The sequence below is a fragment of the Mustela nigripes genome, chromosome 8 (assembly GCF_022355385.1).
Source record: "Mustela nigripes isolate SB6536 chromosome 8, MUSNIG.SB6536, whole genome shotgun sequence".
Lineage (NCBI taxonomy): Eukaryota > Metazoa > Chordata > Mammalia > Carnivora > Mustelidae > Mustela > Mustela nigripes.
Window position 1 is genome coordinate 70,499,206 of NC_081564.1, and position 27,949 is coordinate 70,527,154.

Sequence of the window (27,949 nt, forward strand, 5' to 3'; positions counted from 1 at the left end):
AGCTGATCAAAAGTGTAGTTGGGACCTAAAATCAATAATGCTCAGGGTTATGGACACTGTGTATGTTACTGATCTTGGGGAAGATGAAAATGATGTGAAAATATGTTTCCAATAAGGCAAAAATATCTTGAATACTCATCTATCAAGTTAAAGCTAAACTGGAAAAGAAGTTCTCTTTCATTCAGAAAATGGTGGTCACATTTGTAGATGAGTCTGAACTCCTACGCACCTTTCTTGATCTGTACCCTTCCTGTCATTTCTTGTTAACAAAAAATTTATTTTTCTTGCTTTTCCCTGACGGCTTGTGATTCTGAGTAAAGAAAGGAGAAAAATCAAAACTAATGTTGATAAGGTTTTGAAATTTCAAACACGAAGTATGAAAAGAATTGGACTCCTTTTAACAGCTTGCTGGTAACAATGTACCTAGCATTGTGCTGGTTGGGGTAAGGCATGAAAAAGAAGTACAGTTCGCTGGGTCTGTTCTCAAGAATCATGCAATGTAGTTAGGAGGAATATATAAATACCCCATCCCAACATTAAAAATATGAAATGTGAAATTAAGTGGTACCATCTCATAAATAAATATATATATATATATATATGATATACACACAAATACATACACACACATATATATACATATATATTTATATACACACACATATATACCCATATATATTTCTATATCTACACACACATATATATACACACACACACATATATATACACACACATATATACATATATATTTATATATCTATATCTATATCTGTATCTTCATTGTAGGGTTTCACATGGGCAATCACTATTGGTAATAACAGAAAAGACCACTTAAACACAACACTGGACTTTTGCTCTATGGGTAGAACTTGATTCAACACTAATGATTGCAGAGGGAAAGATTACCTGAACCTTTACTTAGAGAAATCCTAGAATTAGAAAATCCAGATGCCAAATAGTTGCTCATAGAGTGAGGATCTCAAGGTGCATCCAGGGAACAGTTAGGGCCACTTTGCAGAATAATGCACAGTGGTAGGGAGAAGGGGAGAAAGAGAGAGAGAGATAAATTGGTGATACTTTGCTCTTTCCCTTTGATCTGACACAGCAGTTCTCTGGCTTTCCTACTTTTCAACACATCAAGTATCCACTATCCACACTGGGCACGGAAGATCAGCATGCTCACCTCCAGAACCCTAAAAACCCCATTCATTCTTCGCTGCTGTTGCCAAGCATACCTTGCTTCTTGGTGCTGGGTGGGGTGGGGAAGAATTATGTGGAATAGGAAGAGGACCTAAGTATCCTGATCTTTGAAGAGTTTTCCTTGCCTTATGTGCCCACTTCTGCTCCGCCTTTTCTGAACTGTCACATTTACTTGTCCCAGTGCTCAACATGGTTGCTAACTGAACTATTTCCTTTTGCTTCCAAAGTCTATCATGTCCTGTGTGTCCTATTGAAAATGAAGCTACCACTTCAAGTCACACACCAGAACCAACTTTGAGAGATGTTCTAATTTTTATCCAACTCATGCCCAGTCCTTCTTTTATTTATTAATTCACCCACTAATGGTAAAATCATCAGTCAGAGTCAGACCTATTCAGCTGCTTAAAATGAGCTTACTTGTAAATCTTTCTGAGTCACGGTTTACTCACCTATAAAATGGAACTAAAAATGTCTGCCTTATGGATTCATAATTAATATTATTCTCATACTACTTATTACCACAGTCTCTTACAATTCATTCTTCACACTCTGCCACAATACTTTTTCTAAAACACATATTTAATTGAGTTACTTTTCTGCATAAAATATCTGCAATGGACCTCCATCTTTTATAAGATAAATTCTAGACTCTGATAGAACATATAGGTAATTTTATTATTTCATGTCTGCCTATCTTCCTAAGCTTACCCACCTCACTCTTTTCTGTCTGAACTACTCATCTTTTAATTCCCAACTCAGATGTCACCCCTAAAAAGTCTTTCATCATTTTACTAGGCATAAATAGTCAATTGTCCTGTTTTTCCCTTATGGCCCCTACTTATAATATTTTTAAAATTCTTGGCCGTAGAATATAGTTATTCTTACTCAACATTTCCCCCCTTTGCTAATTTATGAGCCTTTGCAATGTTCTAGGTATATCCCTAATACCTAGAACAGTGGGTCTATTCGATACTTTTTTATCCATTTTATTTTATTTCTTTTCAGTGTTCCAAAATTCATTGTTTATGTACCACACCCAGTGCTCCATGTAATACATGCCCTCCATAATACCCACCACCAGGCTCACTCAACCCCCTATCCCCTCCCTTCCAAAACCCTCAGTTTTTTTCTCAGAGTCCACAGTCTCTCGTGGTTCGTCTCCCCCTCCAATTTCTCCCAGCTCCCTTCTCCTCTCCATCTCCCAATGTCTTCCTTGTGATTCTTTATGCACCAAAAATAAGTGAAACCGTCTGGTAATTGACTTTCTCTGCTTGACTTATTTCACTCCGCATAATCTCTTCCAGTCCCATCCATGTTGATATAAAAGTTGGGTTTTCAATACATTTTTTGACTACATGGATGGAGCATGAGTTGATACATGAATGAAAAATTTTGTGCTCCAACAGCGTCATTACTTATATATACTAGCAGTGCAACTAGTGTGATCCTGGCATTCTCGTGTTTTTCAACTGTAGTTGCAACTTCCTGACATACAGTCACTTGGAGAAGAAAGAGTTTTCATGCTCTTTTGTTACTTCTCCTTGCACTGCATGGTAACTTCACTCAGAAACAAACATATCTCAGACTGCCTTCGGGATAAGCTTGTAGACCATCCAGGTAGGGGAGACTTCCATGATCATTCAGTAGATTTGAGAACTGTTGTTCTTTCATAATCCATGAAAGATTCTTCCTCATCTTCCACATTTTAGTGAGTGAATGAGCTAGCTGAAGATGTAGTCATCCAGGAGAGTGCCCATGTTTAGAGAAACAGGAGTCTTTTTAGATTTTGATTAAGGCAAGACCACACCTAAAAGGGATGTCTTAGACCCATATGTTGGCCATTATTCCAGATATACTATAGACAAGAATGCATATAAGGAGAGAGGAGAAAATTCCATAATCACCATATGATTGATATATATATATATATTTTTTTTTCTTCTCATTGGCTGACATCTATCCTCATGGAATTCAGATACCAGAGAGTCTGGGATATTGCTGCTTTATTCTGGTGCTTGCAAAGGAAGAAGAATGCAATGTTTGCAAACTTTTTTCCTACCTTAGAACATTTCTCAGGCAACTCTTCTTTACCTGTCAGTTGCCACACTGCAAAGAACTTCAGGAAGTCAGGACCCAAAATCAAATGGAGATGTCAACCGAGAGCCAGAAATTAGAGGTTCATTTATTGAAATTGTTTCTGTCTATGATGACTACAACTTCCATTTTGCACAGAAGTGCCCTGAATAATACCCAGATCCGGGCATAATTGATCATAGCATGCTCTTTCATTCTTAAAGTGGCCTGGTTTTCATAACTGTATGGTCACCCAATTCATATATTTGTCTGTAGAAAAATAATCTTAAATTTTAGATTGATTTCTAAAGATTTTAAAAACGAATTTGCTTTTCCTTGTATTCTATTCTATCCATATTTTATTGCATAAAGTCAGAAGTTCAAACTCCAAAAAAAAAAAAAAAAGTGCTTCTCATGGTCAAGAAAAAGATGGATAGATGGATAATCACATACACGGTTCTCTTATGTTGTGTCTAACTCAGAGTAGGTCACCAAATACATTTCCATTCTCAAAATTTACTGCTCTTAGACTTGCCACAGGTGACAAATATAAGGAGATATTGTGACGGAAGGAAGGCAAAAAGGATTTGTTGAGCACCAATATATGGCAGGCATGTTAGCTTCTCGTACATATGAAGTAGTAACATTCTAGTTTCTTTCAGTCATTGAGCTTTCTTTCATATTTACTTGAAAGCATGTGTTCAGGAGAGCACATTAATTCTTTTCCATTAATATATACTTGAAATATCCTAGGTATGAGTTATGATCTCACTCTCTGGTTTTTAGATATCCTGATGCCTTTGTTCAAAGTCAGCAATATTATCAACCTTGTGATAAATTGATCTCTTAGACATTTTCTCAGCCTCTGAAAAATCATCTGCTTCAAAATAGATCTCCATATGATCTGTGTATTGGACCATAAAACTGTATTCAGGTGTCATTAATAGATATCCTTTATCCACTCGTACACAGGACACAAAATCAATTCAGTTTCCATCATTATCACCAGAATTATTTTCACAGAAGCTATTCTAAGATCAAGAAGATACCTCAGTGTTCTGCATCCTTGAGAGAATGTATATTGAACATTTGTTAGATGACCAATCTGTTCATTCGATTTAGATTACGGACCATAGGTTTTTCTCAGGATTGATTGTGAGGGTACCATTCCAGAGGACCCTTCTTATCCTCCCTCAGGGAAGAGAGATTAAAGAATAGATCAGAACTACCACATCCAGTTTTCTTCATGTCCTCTGCACATTAATTTTCTATTAACTCTTCCCTGAACTTGTGAATATCTATTCAAAAAAAACAAAACAAAACAAAACCAAAAAAAACAGACTCTAGAAATCCCAGTTAAATTAATCCTTGTTAGGTGCTGATAAATATTTTTACCATGGATTCTCCATCTGTCCATGACTGCTAAAAGTAGGGACTTAATGTAAACATTAATGTTTCATTTTATACAAACACACACACAGACACACATCACAATAAAGACATAAAAACAATATTTCAAGTGATATGTAAGAAAAAGAACATAGTGGGCACCTGGGTGGCTCAGTGGGTTAAGCCGCTGCCTTAGGCTCAGGTCATGATCTCAGGGTCCTGGGATCGAGTCCCACATCGGGCTCTCTGCTCAGCAGTGGGCCTGCTTCCCTTCCTCTCTCCTACTGTGATCTCTCTCTGTCAAATAAATAAATAAAATCTTTAAAAAAAAAAAGAAAAAGAACATAGAAAATAACTTGTATAATAATTGTAACATAGACTCTTGTTCACATTAATAATATATCATTGAGCATTGTAATTCACATTAGTCACTCATCAAGCCTTGAGAACACAGTATACCGTCACTTTGGTAAACACCAAGGAATATCATAATGAACACACTTTTTACAGGAGGTCATATTACCTCTGCCCACTTTTCCCCTCAATCCAGGAAGTATATGGTAGGGAAATCATGGAGACTTTAACTTTTGTTCAAGGGAGCATATGTCTCTTGCCAAAAAAAAAAAAAAAAAAAGTTGAAAAGAAGTCTCCTTCTGAGATCTATCCTTTATTGTTGGAAGAAAATATAAAAGTTTACTTTTTAAATGGCTTCATACTTTATAATACTGTAAAAATGCAAATAAGAGGAGGAACATGAAATTTCTGGTTTGGACTTACCTAATAGGTACCCATATAAAAGAAATTTAGAAATATATAAATATTTTTTAATAATTCTTAAAATAGCCATATACTTCCTCTTTCTAAAGTTAACCATGGGCTCATTTGTTTTATTGTTCTTTCTGAAAGTACCATTTCCTGGCTTCAAAACCTAAGGAAAAGTAAAAAACATCTGTTTTAATTATCAAAAATGACCTGGGTGAAATGAAATTACCTGGATAAAATACCTAGTTGGTTTTATGATATATGAATTTATTACTTTTTAGTATCTTGATTCCTTTCCTCCCCCTCATTTCTATTACAAAGAAAATATAGTTAGAGATTAACACAAGATTTTCTGCAGAATATAATAGTTTATTCATAAAAATATATCCTGATTACTGTGTCACATAAAGTCATGATACTACTAATTATATAAAAAAGAAAACATGCCCATTTCCAATTTTTTTGAACCATGTTGAGCTTTATTTCAATATAAGAAAGCTGGTATACATTGAGATGTATTACATTAGTTTTACAAATGTTATATGTAAATATCATATATTTATTGTGAATTTTCTATTTCAAAAAATGTTAGAGATTTAATGTAGTATGCAAAAATAATCAGGAGCTTTAATTTAGGTAGAAGACACGAGGCTGAAAATAATACATTATTTTTATTTGCAAGTAGTTCTTTCAACAATACTAGACAAATTTTTTAAGTGATTATTTTAATAATTTAATAATTAGTGATAATTATTACTAATAATTAGTACTAATTATTAGTAATAATTAGTAATAATTATTAAATTATTATTAATATTTTAATAATGATTTTCTAATAAAAGATGGGTTAACTTGTCCTTAAATCTTTAAAGTCAAGACAAATTAAAAACCATCTGCAGCTGGTTTTTAATCCTATGTAGAATCGGGATCGAGTGAACCTACTTGCTCTGTTACGGCAGGATCCTCACTTAATACGCGTTTTTCTATTACCACTTCCTTGAGGATCTAGGACTGCGCCTTGCATTTAGCAGGCCCTTAATAAACTTTGAATGAATTATTACCAGTTTTATGCTCCACTAATAAAACAAAGACCTCTAGGATCAGACAATACTTTATACTTTTGCGTCAACTGACTTTCCATCTTGCAGAATCACATTCATCTTCTGTTTCCCTAGATCAGTGCTTATGAAATTAACCAAGTTAACTAAACACATTCGGTATTTGATCCACATCAAAAAGCCCTTAAAAATACTGTGATGTGCAAGCAATGATACTCCGTGCCTTTTTTGGTCTTCAGTGTCCCTCATGTGACAACTTTGTGGTTCTGGCAATGGGACAGTCTTTTTTTTTTTTTTTTTTTTTTTTTTTGGTCTGTTTTAGCTTGTTATTTTCCTCACAAAGGAAGCTTTTCTGTAAGTTAAAAGACATATTTTAGAGAATAGAAACGTACCAGGACACCAAGTTAAAATTTTATTCTCGCATCCTTAGATGAAGAGATCCCCAGACTCGCCAATATCCCAGAAATGAGTTTTGTGTTTCCTTACTGAAGTGGTGCAGGGACTCTAAATTACCGTAAATCCAATCTTGCTTGCTGATGATATCAAGTTTCTTTAAAGTACTTTCTGTTGGGTTTGTTAAGAGTTACTTAATTTTCTTTTGTAGTATCAATCTAATTATAACCAACAAAAAGTTAAGCAATGTCAATACACTAGATTGTGTGGGTAGAATGTTCAAGTTTTAAGCTGCCCTCTCTTCTGTAGAAAGCATATCCAGAATTCCTTTATCTGGCATAGAGCTCTAACCATCCGACATCTGATTTTCTCCTACCTATTGAAATTCACAGTGTAATCAATAGCCTTCGTAAATCCAGGGGGAGCCCTACTCATAGAATTTTATGTCTGGGTAATATATGGATGTGCTTGTGGGCTTGTTTTTGCATCTTACTACAAACTAGCTGGGAGATGGAGAAACTTCATTAAAAAGACATTTGTCAGGATGCTAGAGGAAAAGGAAAATCCTCCACAGACTATTTACCTAATCTCCAGCCAATACAAGATTTCTCCCACCAGGAATCATTTATTGCTTTACTGGCCTAAGTGATGGGACTGTTAGCATCTCTTTTGGCTGACTGCTTTGCAATCTAGCTACTTTCAGATGTGAGAAAAGCTATCTTAATATTCATACAGAACTTCTGTCTCACTTCATTTCTTCCAGCATTGATCTTACAGTGTCCCGTGGGCAAAGCTTATTCTCTGTTCATTGAAACCCCAAATGTGTCAGAGTCACACAAGTAAGGTATCTGGGAAAAGGCTTGTCCACAGTTTAGTAGGTCCACCAAAATGTTCACATTTGCTGCTTATTTCATTTGCTTCTCTCCTGCCTTTTTCCATGGGGAGCCTCCATCCTAATACCTGCTTTATAAACCCACAGTCACTGGCCAGCAGATTTTAAATTTATCAATTTATGCTGAAAACAGAAGATGATATGATTAGATTAATGTATGCATTGCTTGTTGGAAGCTTGACATCCTAACTTCAGCTCTGGCTTGCTAGGAGAAGAATTTCTAGAATTCTGAACGAATGGTCTGTTAACAAGATTTAAGTTGTTCACTCACAACAGTTTTGCAAATAAAATGACATCTTGGGAAAGCGTTAGCGAGAGGAGTGTTTGGGATGCCAAACAATGTCACAAAAGCAGGACTTGAAAGCCTTAAAGAGGAAGAAAAATAAGGACACAGAGGGGGCTCAGTCAGTTAAGCATCTGCCTTTGGCTCAGGTCATGATCCCTGAGTTCTGGGATGGAGCCCTTCCCCCCCGACCCAGTGATCCCTGCATGGAGCCCTACATTGGGCTCTGCACTCAGTGGCGGAATCTGCTTGAGATTCTCTTTCCCTCTACCCCTCCCACTTGGGCTCTCTCTCTAAAACAAATGAAAATCTCAAAAAAAAAAAAAAAAAAAAAGAAGAAGAAGAAGAAGAAAATCTATGCATGTGAGCAAACAACCTGTGTTATTGTGGCTGACTGCCTCAGTTGGCTCCCTCTACCTCATCATACTGGTAGTAACTGCTTGCGGAGAGAACTCTCCAAAGTGAATAAATGGAATATTAGCTGTATTCTTGTATGTGTTTGCATATAAATTCAACTCCCAAATGTGTTCCTATAATTGTCAGCCTAACAGATATTCTAGAATTCAAAATCTAACAAAATAATTATAGGTCTACAAATGTGCCAATAGAAAAAGGTATTACCTGTAGTGAATCACTGTTAATTAAACTTGGATCATGATACAATTCTGGTTATTTCCTGGCTCTGTGCTCTTAAAGACTGCTTTTACAACTGTTGCACACCTACTGGAAAGCAGTCTTTCCAGTAATGTGATACTAAAGAAGCCTTCTTCCTTCCCTGCTGTGTTTGTAAGAAATATTCAGAACAGGTATGTGTGTGGGGCCGTAACCCCATTCTTTACTCCCGATCTAATATCTCATTCCCAGACACCTGTTTGCCACATACCACAAGGACTGCTCAAAACCCATATATAAGACAAAATGTGCTGTAGAGTAATAATGCTAATTTGCCACAAAGTCACGTCAGATGGATGGACCTCTTACAGAATGAAAGGCGTGGGGGGCTCTACCTCTCTAGGGGCCATGACCAGCACCTTTTCTGTTCTGAGATGACCAGGAAAACTGGGGATACTTTTTGCAAGAAGGTTGGGGAAAAAAAAAAAAAAAAAAGAGGGCAGACGACATTTCAGAGAGGAATTGAATTTAGCTTGTTTAAAAGAGTCTCTATTCATGACAGATTTTTGTCTCACACAGAAAATAACATTTTCTCACAAAGGGTACTGGAATTAATATTCTGAGCCTTTCTCTGTGCTGGCCACAATACCTTGATCAATTGTTTGTGTGTTTTAAAATATTTATTATTTCTGTCTGTTTTCTCTCACAGTGCTTTCACGCTCTGTATCCCTAACATTCTTGTGTTTTCCCGACAAACAGGTCGTCATGGAGATGGAGGTTATTGGCCAGTTGATACTAATTTGATTGATAGAAGCACTCTCAATGGTAAGTCTATCAATTAGGTTCTATTGGATTAGTTATATTAATTAAATGCTTAATTCTAGAGTGTCTGAGGCGATTTTTTTTTCAACTACTGAAAGTGTTCAGAGCCCCAGACCTAGGGTTTTAGTGGGGATAATAGAAATGTGAAATTATTAGCAAACCTGTAGCATATCTTGCCAGCAGACAGTGCCAGTGAGAGTCAACAAGTGTACAAAACAGAATCAGTTAGAAAAGCTTAGAAAAATCACTTTTGTAAGTGATGAGGGGTTGTTAACAATTTAATATTTAAAGTGTTATATGTACTTAAAATGTTTCCAAAAATTTAATATTATTAGAGAAGGGTGATATCTAAGGTAGTTTGAAATAAACCCATCAGCTTCCTAAAATGAAGTCGCTGGAACCTTTTGCCTAGAGAGTTTACTCTCCAGAATCCTCTGGCACCTTATTGCTAATTTTTCTTTACACTGCCAAGATTAAACATTTCTGGGCGCCTGGGTGGCTCAGTGGGTTAAAGCCTCTGCCTTTAGCTAAGGTCATGATCCCAGGATCCTGGGATCAAACTTCACATTGGGCTCTCGGCTCAGCAGGGGGCCTGCTTCCTCCTCTTTCTGCCTGCCTCTCTGCCTACTTGTGATCTCTGTCTGTCAAATAAATAAATAAAATCTTTAAAAAAAATTATTTCTGTTCGCTCTAATGGATCACTCACATGCTTTGGATTTGAGCAGACAGAGGTAATCTCTTAACTGCATAGAAGTAGCTTGTTGGTGTTGGAGCTGTCTTCTAGGACCTCAGTTTTGCTGACATGGAAACTGTGGGAGAATGGAATAATACTAGCCAAACTCCCACAGGACTGATGTATAAACACTAAATTCCTTTTATAGGTTTTTATAAAATTGTTCCAGTTGCTATTGTTTGGTATGGTTTACTATAAATATATTCCATATATTAAAAATACAAATATGAACACTGTGTATCCATCAACGAGATTAAGATATTAAATAGTCAACTTACAATTGAGATCTCTTACAATTGATATATGTCTGACTTATCACATGCTTGCCACCATGTCCTCCATTCCTCATTGAGGTAACCACTCTCCTAAATGTTCTAATTTATACACAGTTGTCACCTTATAGAAATGGCATCATACTATATGTATTTGTTGCAACTTGTATTCCTCTTTAATTTTGTTTTTAAGATTTATCCATATGTTTACAAATACCTCTCTTTCATTTATCTTTACTGCTGTATACTGTTTTATTTTATGAAAATAACACAATAGATGTATATAACCATTTTAGCAGGATTTCATGAGAAACTTGATTACTGGATAGATAAATATTCATTTGGGTGGTCTCCTATTAAAAAATCCATTGGATAAAACTGCAGCCAAAACTGCAATCTAAAAATTGCTTGCTGGGTGAGAAACTAGAATAAGGGGGTGAATTACATGATTATTTCCTATTCTGGGCTATGATAACTTAATACATCTATTTCCCCAAAGAGGATATATGTGTCTGTAGAGTAGACCAGATGCCCAGATAAAGACTCAGTGCCCCCTCCTCTGGCCAGTGGTGGACTCAGGGACATATTTTTACCTCTTACCTCTTCTTTTGTAATTGCTACACACACCCTCTTCCAGTAATAATACATTTACTTGACCACACAAGTATAATTTCTTACATTTAAGCTTCTTCAGTATATTCCAATCAGACCTATCTGAAGTTATATCCAGGAAGCTCCTTCCAGAGTACTACAATCCTCACCACTATTGTCTTGCACACAGATCCTTTTCCCTCATTAAGCAACACTATTGTCTCCTATAGGTATTTCAGGTTTAGACACCTGGTATAGCTAGTACCTGGCCCTGGTAGTTTCCAGACTCTCATACACACAAGGGACACTTTGGGGAGCTCACAACAAAAAGATGAGAAGAGGGATATGTTGGGACTGAAAACAGACCAAAGACGTGCTCCTTAAATAGGTTTAGATAATGGTGGCTCCCTTCCCAAAAGCATGCAGGTTTTATCATCTCATTATTTTGCCTCAAATTTTAAGCCTCAACAATATGCCAAACTCACTTCACGCATTCAAGCAGTCAGTTAAGAATGGCTACGAAGCCCTCACTGCATCCAGGGAGCGCACTACGAGCTAAACCCGTATACTGAAAGCTAGACCCCCACAGGAGAGACAAAGGAAGGAGAATTACCCAGGACCAGGCAGAGAAATACACTCCGGGAAGATGAAAGAAAGTGAAACAAATCCCAGGCATGTGAGGGAGGGTAAAGAAGGTTCTTCTGGAAATTGGGTGGGAAAACAGCATTGTAGTGGGTTTTGCCCTGAGATCGGGATGTTCTAGGTTTAGAGTCCATGCCAGGAATTAACATCATCTTCTTTCATTTTATCCTGCAGAGCTGATGTTCAGATGCTGTTCTCTAGAGAGTTTCAAACTGGAATTCATCCATAGCTAAGGGCATAACTATACTGACATAAGATGGTGTTGTTTTTTTGTTTTTTTTTTTTTAAAGATTTTATTTATTTATTTGACAGAGAGAAATCACAAGTAGTCAGAGAGGCAGGCAGAGAGAGAGAGAGAGAGAAGCAGGCTCCCTGCTGAGCAGAGAGCCCGATGCGGGACTCGATCCCAGGACCCTGAGATCATGATCTGAGCCGACGGCAGCGGCTTAACCCACTGAACCACCCAGGCGCCCAAGATGGTGTTTTTTTGAAGAGACAGAGTGCCAGGAAATTAGGAGAGAGTCAGAATGGTTAACTGAGCAGAAACGGTTGTCCCTTCACAGTTCCTGCTCTCTGCTCAGACATGGTCATGTGTGTCAAAGGTACAGTCGGTGCAAGCCTCAGACAGAGAGCCGTGTGTTCTCTCAAACTGCATGTCCTGAAGAGCTTTCATTTTGGATAAAACTGCCAAATTTAGCAACTCAAAATAGAGGAGGCCCGCGAAAATTTCAGTCATTTGTAATTGCCTCTAAATAAAGGGAAATGTTGCAAAGAGTTCCTATCTCAGTGTATATATGCATCTCAAGGTACATACAAACAGGCAACTAGAAATACTTGAAACTTAACAGAGCCTCCTATATTCTTAATTACTAAATCTAGCAGTCCTCATCTTGGATAAAGTTTCAAAGTGTGATATTAACTATTTGAACTTCATGTTCAAACTAAAGGGAGGTTTCTGAAAAGAAACCCCGCACCACGATGGACACAGACAGGTAAGTCAACAAGAACTTTACAGAGGAGTCAGACCTCAAATGAAGAGAATGGCAGTGACAGTAATTAAGGGAAATGCATGTCATTGCCATTTTCTTTATTTGAGGTCTGACTCCTCTGTTATGTTCTTTTTTTTTTTTTTTTTTTTTTTTTTTTTTTTTTTTTTTTTTTTTGCCATTGAAGCTTCCTCGTGAGAAAGATAATTGCAGTTAAATTGAGTCTGATATATGTTATCTCACCAGAGAAAGTCATGGAGATAAAATAGAGGAATGACAGCCAGTGACTTTGAACTAGTTTAGATAGATTATTGTCATCACCCCTTCGCACTTTTTGGCATCACTTAATGACGTTTTAGATATTTCCTGTTAAATGAATGGGATGAACAAAGCACCTGAATCATTTTAGAGCCCTTACTGGAATAACAAATTGTTACAAGCTACTGGACTAATTAAGGTGAATTGATAACCTCTGAGAGACATGGGCAATGGAGGGCAAAGTTCATCTGTTTCCCATTCTGTTTGGCTAACCCATAAATGATGGTAAATATGTCATTTAACTTTAGCTCAGGTTATTTCAAGCCAATCAGCTAAGGCATCTTAGAAACCCTACCTTCCTAATTAAAGTTCTGATAATGTCTTAAGCCTTAGGAAGGGGGTATAATTTCTAAATTAATGTGCAAATGAAACCTTGACTGATAAAACACTGACCCCACCCAACCGAGTCTGCATCAACAAAAGTATTTTAAAATCTGAGTTTTTGAACCTCAAAACCACGAAAAATTTCATACAGCTCCTTTTAGAGTGACGTTATTATTAAGTTTTCCTGTCTCTCCCTACACTTCCTGGAATTTATCCTTCAAAGAATTATAATAGAATAATGGCTTATTGTCAGGATACTCAAGCTAGTTGCAAATAAATTTAGACCTCACTAATCACTTACTCTCTCTTACAGAATGCCACTCTTTTAAAAATGCACTCTTGGAATTCAAGTAAAGAAAAACAAAGCAATAGTTCATGTTTACTCTTGTAGTTGGAAGCCCTTAATTAAATTGAGGGAACTGAAGAGGCATCCTAAATTTCTTGTTGATGGCAGGTAGAATCAAAGCTAATATGTACTGATATGCTTGTATTTTACTTTTATGGTGCATTCAATTTTATGGTCCACATTCTTAAAGCAGGAAAATCTTCAACTTCTAAAAATGTGATTTTGTGGTTTATATTTGTATGAATAAGAAAAACAGTGACAATTCCTTCAACCCTGCTTTTCTCATTGGGGAAGATAAATCACCAATTTCTTTTCGTCAGTGGCTCTGTCTGTAATTTGTTAAATTAGTAATTTTAGCTAAGAGGTCTAGGATTCCTCAAAATAAGTTGCTATATTGATCTCAACCTTTAGATACCAAATTAAGTTTGATAGGCATTGATGCTTTGGTAAAATATTGTTAAAAAGTCGATATTATTAATCAATTTTTAAATATTCAGAGTCATATTAGGTGCCCTTAAAACATGACTTACTCTGTGTGCTTAGGAGAAAAAATAATTATTTTCTCCCTACTTTTGAAAAATTTTGTTTTACTATTTTCAGAACTTAATAACATTTTAACTAAATAAAGTCTGCACTAAAGCTCTTCCATATTTGCATGAATTGATAATTCTGAGATTGGCAAGCTATTATAAGATATTGAGCAGACAACTTAATGTTAAGAGAAAGGTCCAGAAATAAAACTTCATGTTGTTTCCCTGATAGGAAGTCATTGGAGTCTTCCAGGTTCTCAAGCTCTAGTCTACACATGGCTCTGCCTACCTACCAAACAACCATTATCTATGGCAAATGATTTTAAGGATCCCAGACTAATCCCAAGTCCCAGGTTCTAGAATGACTTTTTTTTAAATTTTTTTTATTTCTTTTCAGCGTAACAGAATTCATTGTTTTTGCACCACACCCAGTGCTCCATGCAATGCGTGCCCTCCATAATACCCACCACCTGGCTCCCCCCACCTCCCACCCCTCGCCCCTTCTCGAATGACTCTGCCAGGAATTAAGACTGTAGGAATCAAGTCACTTAAAGTTTTGGGATCTCAATTTTTCATCTGAACCTAGAAGGTGTTAAGCTAAATCAGGGTTTCTCAACTTCAGAACTATTGCCATTTGAGACTGGACAAGTATTTGTCATGGGGCCCATCCTAGGTAACGTAGGATTCCTGGACTTTACACACTAGATACCAGGCGTATTTCCCCTCTACCATGTTGTAAGAACCAAAAATGTCTCTAAACTTTGCCAAACTTCCCCTTGGGGAGCAAAATCTGCCCAGTTAAAAACCACTGATATCCCCCAAAGGTTGTTTCAAGGTAAACAGGTCCCATGAGAAGCTCTGAGGAAGAAAAAAAAAAAAATGTCCTTTGTCAAATGAGGATTAGGAACCTGGCTGGGCCACTCATGTCTCTTTTGCCAATTCCCCCTCTTCTACCTGAACACTAGAGGTATCGGTCTTGAAAAAGCATGTCTGCTGACTCCGCACTTGATTCGGTGACCTCATCTACGCCGCTCTCTGTGCCAGCTCCCAAATTTACATTCCTAACACGGACCTTCTAGCTGTCTCCTTATAATGTAGCATCAGATCTCGACCCCAACATAGTCAAGACTGAGCTCTTGTTCTTCTCCCACTGGTCTTTCTCCCTCTCCCTCACCTCAGACACAGGACTATGGCTCAAGTCTGTACCTGACGCTTCCTTTTTTAACTCTGCCACCTGCAGTCTGCTTTGTTCGTCCACTTTCAGACTGTGTTGTGTGTCCGTCTGCTTTCCTTGACTGCCTGGCCAGCACCTCAGTGGAAGCTGTATTACTGTCTCTCTCCTGGAGAACATTAACATCATCTTGGCTGGTCTCTCCCTTGTTTCTCTTTCCAGCCTCATTTTGTGCCAGTTCCCTTTGGCTCCCAGTGTTCCAGACACGTGATCTGCTCTCAGTTCCCCTGTAAAGAAATAGGCGCTAACTCCTAGGGTACTCCATGATTCTGCCTAAATGTTACTTTTATAGTGAGGTCTTTCATTATGACCTCCCTCCTCCTACAAGGACTATTATGGTTTCATATTACATCTTTCTTTTGAACTCTACTGTTTTTAAAAAATGCCAATTATGGTCGTAATTTTATATGTATTTACTTCATGATTTGTTTAATCTTTTCCAGAAAGTCGTAACCTCCATGAGGTCAAAACAATCATGCCTCTTTTTGAGAGGCTTGTGGGGGGTGGGAGCAATCACAGTGTTCTGATTTGATATTTACTACTTGTATTCCTCAGATGAGACAAACCTAGGATTCTCCTACTCTGCCGCCATCCCACAATGTTCTACTTTGGAAACTATTCTCAAACCACATAATATACAAGAAGATAATGATGTGTAAAGTATTAGGAAATAATATAAGCATGGCCCTATAAATACTTCCTAATGGTTCTGTAGCCTGGCTATGCTCCCTCTCTGTTCTTCCAGAAAAACAGCTCAGAAAAGGAGCTTTCACAGCTCCCTTCTAACAGTTATGGGTTGATCCCAGATGAGACGTAACCTGACATTCTACTCCCGTCACGTGATCCAGACAAGGTACATGTTTCAAGAATAGAAGAGATAGGCCACTTAATATATATTGATTTTTTTTTCCTTTTCTGGTCTCACCAGTTAGACAGACTTATGGCTATATCACAACTATGTGTGCCTCTTACAGTTTCCTTTCTGCCTTCTTGAATACTTGAATGAATTCTGTCCCCATAAGCCCCTCAGCTTTACTGAGGTATCATAGATAAATAACATTGCCTAAGTTTAAGGTATACAGTGTGTTAATTTGATAGACTTTTATATGTAAAAACAATCACCACCATAGCTTTAGCTGACAACCCCATCCCATTACATAATTACCATTTATTTGTTGTAGTAAGAAAATTTAGTATCTACACTCTGAGCAACTTGCAAGTATACAGCACAGTATTATTAACTGTAATCACCATGATGTACATTGTAACCCCAGAATTTATTCTTCTGGTAACTGGAAATTTATACCCTTTGATCAATACCTCCTCATTTCCCCCAAACCCATCTCGTTAGCTACCATTTTACTCTGTTTCTAAGAGTTCAGTTTTTTCAGATTCCAAATACAAGTGATGTCATAAAGAGTATTTATCTTTCTCTGATTTATTTCATTAGCATAGTGCCCTTAAGGTCCACCAGTGTTTTGATCATAGCATCATGTCCCCAGCACCTAACTGGTCTTCAACATATTTTTCTAGAATAATTGGATATACTCTTTACCATCCCTGCCCTGTCTCTTCTGGCAATCCACAGTTCACATTAGCATGTTCAAAATTCTGAGATTTTAGAAAAGAAATATGTTTTTCAACTAAATTGACCAAGGAACTTCCTCCCCACCTCATAATGCTGATTAATATTTCATTTTAGGGAACATTGGGCTAGATTATCTGTGAAATTTTTTCCAGCTGATTGACTATATCAATCAGCATCTTATTTCAGCAGGAGATGCTTTGAAATATTCAATGCCATAGGAATTTCTGTTCGAATTCAAAGACCTGTAAAATTATTGAGATGTATGTTGAGCTCAAAGTGTTCTAATAACAAAACTGTTATCAATGAAGACTGCAATTGTAGGAAAGAAGCCCAGTCCCCAGGCAATCATTGGATCTGTTCTCTCCCAAGTACTATAAAAATTAAAGACATTATTATTTCACAAAACCAATTTTCCAATTACTACTAAGACTTTAGGCCCATCGTTTTTACTGAATTTATTTGAAAAAAGATGAAACCTTTTATGGTAATCAAACATCATGAAAATAAAAACTGGATTGAATGCCCATGTGACTTTTAAACATTTATTTCTTTCCTTATCAATTTTAATGAGACACATCTAGGTCTTTGATGACTCAGACAATGGACATCCAAGCTATTTATGATAACACCAAGAAAAGATGTATTAAGACAGTGTATTTTTCTTTAATTTGGAAAGATCACATAGAATAAATTTATTGAATGACATAATATCTACTGAGGGCCAACTCTGGGCCAGGGCCTGTGGCCAGTGTGTTATATCCATCATCTCATGAAATAATCTCCATGTTCTGGTGGATATTTGCAAATCTCTGAATTATATGCAGCTCCCCCTCTGAAGCCCCAAAGGCACTAAGTGTTATCTGGCCTCTTCTGGACTCAGAACTCTTAAGGGTAGTGATCTAGTTTTGTGAGCTCTAATTTTTTTCCTAATTTGGAGCAGTCTTTGATGCATCCACATACATGGCTGATGGCCATTGCTTGCAGATTGCATATTTGTGAATTTACCTACTGCTAAAATTTATTTTTAGCCACCAAAATCAGTACCTGTAGAACTTCTATGGTCATCTGTGGACATGTGCAGAGCAGCCAAAAATTTAAGTAGCTCAGTAGTCACAGACTCAGCCGAATTGGAACAAGGGGAACCTCTGCCTTATTATTTCAGTTCTCATAGCATAAATAAGTGTCCTTTCTACCGTGTATTTAGTGTCAATTGTTCCTATTTTTGTTAGTTTTCTGGTGGAGGGAATCAGTGTTTAAAGTGGCCCTTATATGTAGTGATGAGGGGCTGCTCAGTGTTCCTACGTGCGAAAGGCCGTGTGATGTACCTTGTGGAGAAAATGTGTATGTTAATTAAGTGTCACTCAAGCATGAGCTGTCATGTTGTTTACTGTAAGTTCAATGTTAATGAATGTACATTCTATATTAAATAAAGTGTCTTTAAGCAGAAACACCCATAAAACAAGGTTATGCATTGACTGATAAAAATGTTGTAACCAGAGACTCCCAGGAACCTAACATTGAATTGCCTCCAGAAGCTATACTTAGTATTCCTTAATTCAGTGTTTACAGCAACTTTATAGAACAAATTACTACTAATAATGAGGGTCAACCGTATCAAAAGAGTCCTTTCCACTTGACTTTCTGAACTATGCACTTGATATCAAATATTCTGATTATTCAGGCTTTGAATTGAGATTGGGAAATTAATGAAAGATCCTGAATACCAAGTTTTAAACTGATGGGAGCTTTTATGAGGAAGTCATAAAGGCCTGGAGTCAAAGATTTATAATGGGAGTCCTCAAGATCCCTAACTCTCCGAGGCAAATGGCACCAATATAATCTCACTAATGTGCAGCAGAGTCCAGAGTCATTACTTTCTGACTTGAAATGTGGTGTCTTTCTGGGTGGAAAGGAAAAAAAATGAGTAGAAATTTGAAAAATTCTAGTTTACAAGGTTTTAAAAATGTTCGCAAGTTGTACTGCTCTGTAGGACTCAAACTAAGTTGGTCAGAAATGGTGAACTGTTAAATTTAAGTCATGCTAATAAAAACCCATGATATCTCCAACTGTCTTCATTGGAAGCTCTCACATAAAAGGTTAATTTATTCCAATCAATTAATTTATTAACCACAGAAAGGGCATATTGAGATACTACAGTAAAATGACTTTTTAAATGGTAAGTAAAACTATGTTACAGAAAGTTCTGACCTTTCATTACTTACTTCATTCCTTTGTAGTAAATGTAAAAATTACTTCAAGGAAATCATTTCTTTCACCTAGAAGCAGAATCTTTTAACAGAAAGTGCTATTTAAACACTTTTGATGAGTTTCTCTCCAAAGATTCAAGTTCTATCAGAAGTGCTTAATATTTTTCCAATAATAATGACTCAGCAATAACTTAAATTTAGGTGACTATTGTTTCAAAAAAGCATTGATTCTTAAATAACTGTCAAAAGATAATGTTTTGATTTTGAAGCAAGAACTGGGTTTTCTATTCATTTCTGAGAAATTAATTTATTTTTCACATTGAGTATTATTTCTAAGAATTTTGTAGTTGGGAAGTTTACATCAAAAGTATCCCAAATGGTATGGTAGATTATCAATTTAAGCAACATTTTATTTAATGTTTTCATAGTACAACGAAATTATATTACTCCCTATCAGGTGCTAAGTTGATTATTTTGTATATTTTCTCTAATTCTGACAATAGCTGTATAAAATAAGTATTATTATTTCCATTTTATAGGCAAAGGCACAGAGGGTCCAACGGCCTAAATATTTTACTGAGGAGGTACCGAAAACTAATATAGCTTGTTAAAGAAGCACATTCAAACTCGGGTCTAGGAAAACATCTGAACTCATTGCTTTCTGCTACTTTTTATATTAAGTGATAAATAAAATAAGCTAACATTTACTTTTTAAAACACTGTGACTTGTAATGAATCACATGATGTATAGAACACAGTATTTCTAATTGATCACTGAGGGTTTAAAGAAAGCAACTTAAACCACTCTCACTTACATAAGCAAATTATAAAAAATATCTTATTAGTCTGTTATTTTCACCAAAATATCGTCTACCCTGAGGTACTATCGCAACACAGGAGAAGGTTTATATCAGGACTTAATGACACTCTTTCAAACCCAATGATTGACATTTAAGTGGGATCCATACCTTTTTTTTTTTTTAAAGATTTTATTTATTTATTTGACAGACGGAGACCACAAGTAGACAGAGAGGCAGGCAGAGAGAGAGAGGAGGAAGCAGGCTCCCCTGCTGAGCAGAGAGCCTGATTCCGGGCTTGATCCCAGGACCCTGAGATCATGACCTGAGCCAAAGGCAGAGGCTTTAACCCATTGAGCCACCCAGGCGCCCTGGATTAATACATTCTTAACAGGTTGAAAATTAAATGTGTTTTATGAATAGTTTCTTTAAAAACAAAAATGGAAATAAATTGTGCGTGATTGGTGTCAAAGAGTTTGTCTTTCACATCATCTTATAAAAAGTATTTTCTCATAAAGCAAAGACTCCTTGATTATCATCACCCTGGAATATTCACAGTACAAAGTAGCCTTTTTCCTCCTCTCCCTACTTTCTACTTACTATGGTAGGTTAATTCTTCTTTAAAAATAAATAACTAAATAAATAACTTAGATAGAACTCACATACCATAAATTCACCCTCTGAAAGTGCACCAAGTCAGGCGTCTTTAGTATATCCACAAGCTTGTGCCACAAGCACCACTATCTAATTCCAGAATATTTTCAATACCCCCAGGGGAAAACCTATACCCATTCGCAGCCCTTTCCCATTCACTCCTCCCATCCACTGGGAAACACTAATCTACTTTCTGTAGCTATAGATTTGCCTATTGTGGATATTTCCTATAAGGGGAATCACAATATTGAGCTCTTGTGTCTGGCTTCTCTCCGATAGAATAACCTTTTTTAAGGCACATGCGTGTTGTAGTGTGTATCGCATATAGGTTCCTTATTATAGCTGAGTAATACTCCCTTGTATGGAACAACTCCATTTTGTTTCTCCATTCTTCAGTCAATGGACATTTGGGTTGTTTCCACTTTTGGCTATTCTAAATCACGATGCTATGAGTGTTTCTGTGCGAGATTTTGTGTGGACATATATTTCATTTATCTTAGGTAGATAACTGCTCTTTCCTCTCATTTTTCACTGCTTTTATTCCCAGCTTCAGGAATGCCCAGAACAATAGGGACTTTCACATCCTTAACAGCTTGCTAAACACCAAGCTGTCACATCTCCCTAAATCTGATCTCCATTTGCCTGTCTTTCCCCAGAGCCACCCATTGGCCAGATGCATCCCCCACATGGCAGTGTCACTCCTCAGAAGAACAGCAACCTGCTTGTGATCACGGTGATCACCGTTGGCGTCATCACAGTGCTGGTGGTAGTGATCGTGGCTGTGATTTGCACCCGGCGCTCTTCAGCCCAGCAGAGAAAGTAGGTAACAGCTGGTTCCTAAGAGGAGAGAGGTCACCATTGGACCTATCACCTTCTCGAGTTAAATTTTTGACAAGTCTCTTCCTGTGTTCTTTCATAATTCACCACACATTCCCTTATCCTCTGACCTGAGCAAAAGGTTGCCTTTTGTTGATTCCAGGTCCATAACTTGAGGGAGTGAGGGCCAGACTTGAAGACTTAATAACAGCATCCATGTGGAGACCCACTTGGCGTTTCTGCTTGATTTTACTTCTCTGGGCCAGATTCTTCCTTTCAGGTGATGGCAGGTGTTCCTTTAGCAACATTTAGAGAATGGACTTCATCAGGTCCCAATGCATGGCCCTCTGAACAATTACGTATAAAATGTTGGAGTTGTGTGATCCTCTGAAAGTATTTCCCCATTCTGGCAGGCAGACTCTAGGCATTGAATCGATGTTTGTTGCAGGAATGACTGCCACACTCAATACCGTTACAATACGGTGGAGTGTTTAGCTTGAGATAGTAGTTAGGATAGAAGAGAGATTCTAGAAATTCAGAAGAGTTTGGATTTCCTGGCTGTGCTTGATTCTCAGAAATTAAACTTTTGGAAGGGTTTAAAAATATTTTCATATTATGCAGTTCTAGGTTATAGCACATGCAGAGGATGATACATCAAAGTCAAAGTTTAGAATGGAAAGATGGCTTTAATTCAGTTTATCCCCTTCCAGCAACATCCATAACCAGCATATTAACCTTGTGGCAGCTAGCTGTGGGAATCAGCAATAATATCCTGGTTATCCTCTGCCTCTCTGCCTCTCTGCCTCTCTAGCACTTTTCAAATCTTGCCTGATATGTCCCTTTCAGCTGTACTTTCTCACTGAATTGGCTGTAATAAGCTCTTCCCTTGATTTTTTTTTTTTTTCCTTTGGCCTCAGGCATGGTGCCGGCTTGAAAGCCCGAGGCATGGACCCATCCATTGCTGGTTTGACAACTACATGCTACACACTGTGTCAGAGAAAGATTCTCCAACAAATAATTGTTCCTCTTCCCTTGCTAATATCTTAGTTTCTCTCTCTTTGAAACAGTCCTATGACCCATTCGCTGATCTGTATTGTATCTTCCAACTTTTGAAGTAAAGCGTTTAGAAATAGGATACAGGAAGATGTACGGACTGAAGAACGGGACGTAGGAGTGTCAGTGCAGTCTTAACTGACGTATGTGGCAGGGCACGTTTTCTATCTGGCTGCATTTATGAGCCTGTCCATCTTCCAGCTGGTACTCACTAGTGTCCTAACCCTTTGTGCTTAGACAAGAAACCAGCCCCACTGAGCTTAACTGACTCTCATGTGTTAGCATTCTGGGAAATCCTAATCACCCACAGAACTTCCACACACTGGACACTTAGTGAGGCTCTGGAGAAAGGAAAACTATAAGCGAGGAAGGCATGGAAGAGCCTCTCGGTCGAGCTACCCCAGGAAAGGTGTGGTGCAGGTGTAGCATGGTAGAACACCAGTGGGGCCGGGCTCTCAGGCTGAGCTGAAAAAGACTCACAGTCACGGAAGTGGGAGGGCATCTAAACCAAACTGGCCCTACCTCAGGAGAGCTTTAAGAACAGGGATGGGTTCCCTAAACTAAGTTTAATTAACTCAACCATCTGTATGTAGCAGGGTGTTGTGTTTGTTCCGTTTTCATCCTTGTGAGAAGAAAGTTGGAGGGTTACATCGACCGGATGAATCGGGTTCCTGAGCACGTTGCTTCCTGAGAGAAAATGCCAGTCTTCTCAAAGTGCAACAGTGGGATCTGATGCTATTTTGAGAAACTCTTAAATTGTCTTAAATCCCACTCTAAGCATTTTGTTAAGAGCTTGAGGGTTTTATTTAGAAAGAGTCAAGGCTGAGCCGTGGGTATGATTTGTTTTTAAAATTAAGAAATGAATGAGAGAATAAATCACTCCATGAATGACTGGAAACCAAAGACAGTGGATTTATAGCTTCTGTGCTCCTGCCACTTTGATTTTTCCTCAGCCTTCACCCAAAGTCTCTTAATATGTACTCGGCATATTTTCACAGTTTTGCTTCATATATCTTTCTCCTGTAACAGACCCATTGGCGTTCATCTCAGCCTCTTTGTTTGTAGTGTTAACAGAAGAAAAAAAGAAAAATTCTTCTCCTTCAGGATATTCCTGAGTTTTAATTTAGCTTTCTTTGATTTGACTGAGGATCCTTCCTCCTGATACCACCACCACTGAGCCTTTTAGAACAAATTAAATGATGCAGATGAAAGCAAAATCAATTCCAATCTGAGACAGAAATAAGGTTCCTTACAGAACTCTCAGAAAAATGAGAGTTTAATGTAATTAATAAAGTGAAATAAGAAACACCTTCCTGGGGTCCTTCAATATCTCTTTATCTGTTGGTGCTAGAGAATGTAAATTGTCTTTGCGTTGTATTGGGGCTCTTGAATTATACCCACTGGATTTGAAACATACTTCTGTGTACTATCAGTACACAGTTTATTCAAGTTAGTGTCCACACATTTTATCCTGCAATTTATCTATTTAATAATGATGTAGTTATCTGATTGATTCACTTTCCAGTTGGTAAGATCTTATTTTTATAATATAAATTAACTAATGGAAGTTAGAACCCAAGTTCTAATTCTAATTCTCCACTTCTTGGATTAAATTAGTGGTATTTAACTAAACCTAAAGGAAGACCTAACCCCTGAATGTTAGTTTCCTGAAATGATAAACAGGACTAAATACTTATATCATTTGCTCTATCTTAAAACACTGAAATTCCCCATGGACTATTATCAAATTATAGAATTGTATGGTAGCACTTAGCTTCAAACTAATATGAAGTAAAAATAATTTTGCCTTTCTTTTTAGTTACCACCTTAAGTTTTTTTTACTACTTTGAAGAGAATCCCTTCTGTCGCGGCCAGCGCGACAAATCGACCAGGAACGTGAGGGTAAGAGGATGAAGAAAAGAACTCGAGAAGCAGAGAGATGGGGGCAGGAGGAGCACTGAGGAGGATGTCCAACAGTGCTAAGTTTATTCAAAGCATTAAGGCCAAATATATAGTGATATTACAATAGGCGAAGCAATACATCTGTGTCTAGTTAAACAACCACGAGTTCCCATAATAAGTTTCACAATTAACTATAAACAGACCTCGTGATGCCTAATGGCTGATGCCAGTACAATTGTTCTGTACTGATACAGTAAACCTGAAAGTGATTTATGGGCTGTACTAGGGCAGCAAGGACCAGCCACGAACTTATGACCCCAACCAAATTGTTCTCATTTGTTTAGCAAGCATGTGGGAAGTCACGTAGGTGAGCACACAACACATAGCACAGACCCTTTCTCAGTGTTACTCAACTTTTCACGTCCTAAACCTTTTGTTAGGTTATTCAGACTTTAAAGGAAGCACAAGTCAGGGCCTGGTTTGGTCCTCGTCTCAAACCTATTGCGGACTCCCACACCCCTCTCACATTTTGAATTAATGAAATTATAGTAGAATATTATAATGTAGGAAAAAATGTGTTTATGAAAGCTTAAATTAAGGGGGTTCTGTGCCTTTTAATAAAATAATAACATTTTGTTAGGCAAAATATAGAACATGTGTCACTATAAGTTAGAATTTCTCTATAGATACCAAAGACAAAATAGTTGACATTGAGAATATCCTGGAAATCCAAGACACATGGTTATCACATTTCTAAGGCAGCTACCTGGGTAGATAATAAACAACTTGTCTGAATACACTAAATTTAAATATGTAAATAAAATTCAAGGTTCACTTGATAGAGTCACCAGTTGACTAAGCCTCCTATTTATAGATTTTAAATGTTAGTCTACATTTAAATCTTGACAAAAATAATTATCTCCACTACTGAGAGTCAAATGTTTTAAACTCTTAAATGAGGGGCACCTGGGTCGCTCAGTCAGTTAAGCATCTGCCTTGGGCTCAAGTCATGATCCCAGGGTCCTGGAATTGAGTACTGCATCGGGCTCCTTGCTCAGCAGAAAGCCTGCTTCTCCCTCTCCTTCTGCCGGCTGCTCCCCCTGTTTTTGTGCTCACTCTCTCTCTGTGTCAAAGAAATAAATACAATCTTTAGAAATAAATAAATAATTTAAAAATATTAAATGCAATCTACTGTAGGTTTGGTTACTTTCACTGATTTTTCAAATTTTTGACATCTTAATTGGTTTTCAGTCCCCAGATGCAACCCATTTGGTCTTCAATATAGCTTAATTCCGCCACAGAAAATGCAGATTTATTTGAGTATCTAGAATGCATGTTCCCTAGGATTCTGGTACAACTGTTTTTTGTTTTTGTGGTTGTTGTTGTTGTTGTTTTGCTTTTAATAGCAGTTAGTAGAATAAAAATAATCACTATAGAGAATTAGGAGGCTGAAAACATTTGGCAGAGATTTGGATGTAAGAAGTAGGACAGGTACTTATACATCCCAATATGTTTTTTCCCCCGTTAATTTGCATCATTCTTCACGCTCACTTTAGGCCTTCTTCCTTTCTGAAATCTTCTGTAAATCCCCAGTGGGGCAAAGTGTCCTCGCTTCAACCTCCCAGCAGATCTTGGGCACACGTGTATCTGACCAGCAGAATTAGAACAGAGCTATCTGTCAGCCTCCTGTCAACAACTTGAACAGAGGATGCCTCAGCACAGAAGGGAATTTAATAACTTATTGCAATGTAAAAAAAATAATAATTTATTACAATGTGGCAAAAGAATCTAGGAGATGATAGTATTTCAGAATTTCAAAGGGTGCAGCCTTGAATGAAATGGATCCTAACCCAAGGTTGGTTTTTACCTCATATCCTAATTAAAAGTGAAAAGGAAACAAACTTCTCTTAAAGTAATAGGTTATGTGCAAAGTGAGAAACATAGAGGACAATCAAGAATCAGAGAACCCTGCAAAAAAAAAAAAAAAAATCCTTTGAAGTTGATAATGAAAAATTCTTATTATTTAATTCAAGTAATTACTATGTGCTTAGTATGTTATCTGCATGATACAAAGTAACAAATCTGATTAATGTTAACTCTTGAGCTAAAGATCTTTCTGCAGTTCCTCTACTAACTTCCTGATATCATTAAAAATGTTTCTGTTAGGGGAGCCTGGGTGGCTCAGTGGGTTAAGCCTATGCCTTCCGCTCAGGTCATGATCTCAGGGTCCTGGGATCGGCCCCCGCATTGGGCTCTCTGCTCAGCCCAGGGAGCCTGTCAAATAAATAAATAAAATCTTTAAAAATAATGTTTCTATTAGAGGCAAGTCCCCCTATGATTTAGTTCCTGCACTTTTTCAGCTTTACCAACTGCCAGTCCCTGTGGTTGCTCCTCCCTCCCACAATGCAGAAATTCACAGTAGCCATGCCATTTTCCATTCATTCATTAAGCTCCCAATGTCTCACCTATCTTTGCATTCCTAGGGCTTACCAAATTTCTTGACACGTACTCAGTATTCTGTAAATGTTCACTGAGTAAATACATGAATAAATGTAAAACAATGGACAAGTGAAAGAAACAGAATTTCCTCAGTTTCGTGAGGAAACCAATTCACAACTGGGAGCATCTGGCCAGCTCTGTAAGACAGACAGGAATCAATGCAAGATGAGTGGCAAAGAAAGAGACAAGGAAAAGTGATTTAGATATGCTAAGATTACACTGACCTAACAGAGTCGGCAAGGCTTCCTGAAGAAGAGACGTGTCCAGAAAATCTTTGGAGTCAGTAGTTTGAACTAAATAGGATTGTGAAGGCAGTCTGGACAAAAGTAGGATGAGAGAGATGAGAGAGAGGGGGTGAGAGAGAAATAGGGAGAGAGATAAGGTGGAGAGAACAAAACCATCAACACTTGATGATGCTGTGAACACAGAGCCTTTATTCAAGAATTCATGGGGGAGGAAGAGACCCTCGCATCCTACAGCTGTGTTTGGAAGCTGAAAGTTTACTGGTACCTGTGAGAAAAGATGCATATAGGGAGGGATAAATATGATAGATATTCTATATCTAATAGATATTCTATATCTAATACAAAAACTAAGTTTAAAGTAAAAACGAGCCAAATTCACTAAGACAGTGTTTCTCAAACTTCAGGTGCCTCTGATTTCCCTTGAGGGCTGTTAAACCACAGATTGCTGGGCCTCGCCCTCTCACAAGGCTCCCTCCCACACCTGCAAGCTTCTCATCTGGGCTGGAGACCGGGAATGTGCGTTTCCAGCATGTTCCCAGGTGTTGCTGGTCCTGGGACCATACATACTTCAGGATCCATTGGGTCAGGTTCATTTGCATACAAATTTTGAGCATTCTGAAATTTGTGGGAGAGAGGAGCTTAGGGGACCATAAAGGGCAGCAGTCATTATGTCAGAGAACCAGCAGATGGACAGAAGGCTGGAATGACAATGTTCCTGCAGGTTTTAAGAC

At 37.6% G+C, this 27,949-nt stretch overlaps 1 protein-coding gene across 1 annotated transcript in view; it reads left to right on the forward strand.

The window, feature by feature from the left end:
- DCC (DCC netrin 1 receptor) overlaps positions 1-27,949 on the forward strand; it is a 771,150-nt gene that overhangs the window by 682,398 nt on the left and 60,803 nt on the right. Inside the window, exons 22-23 of the mRNA XM_059408072.1 lie at positions 9,422-9,487; positions 21,360-21,522. Coding sequence (XP_059264055.1) covers positions 9,422-9,487; positions 21,360-21,522 — 229 coding nt within the window. The remainder of the gene's footprint in view (positions 1-9,421; positions 9,488-21,359; positions 21,523-27,949) is intronic.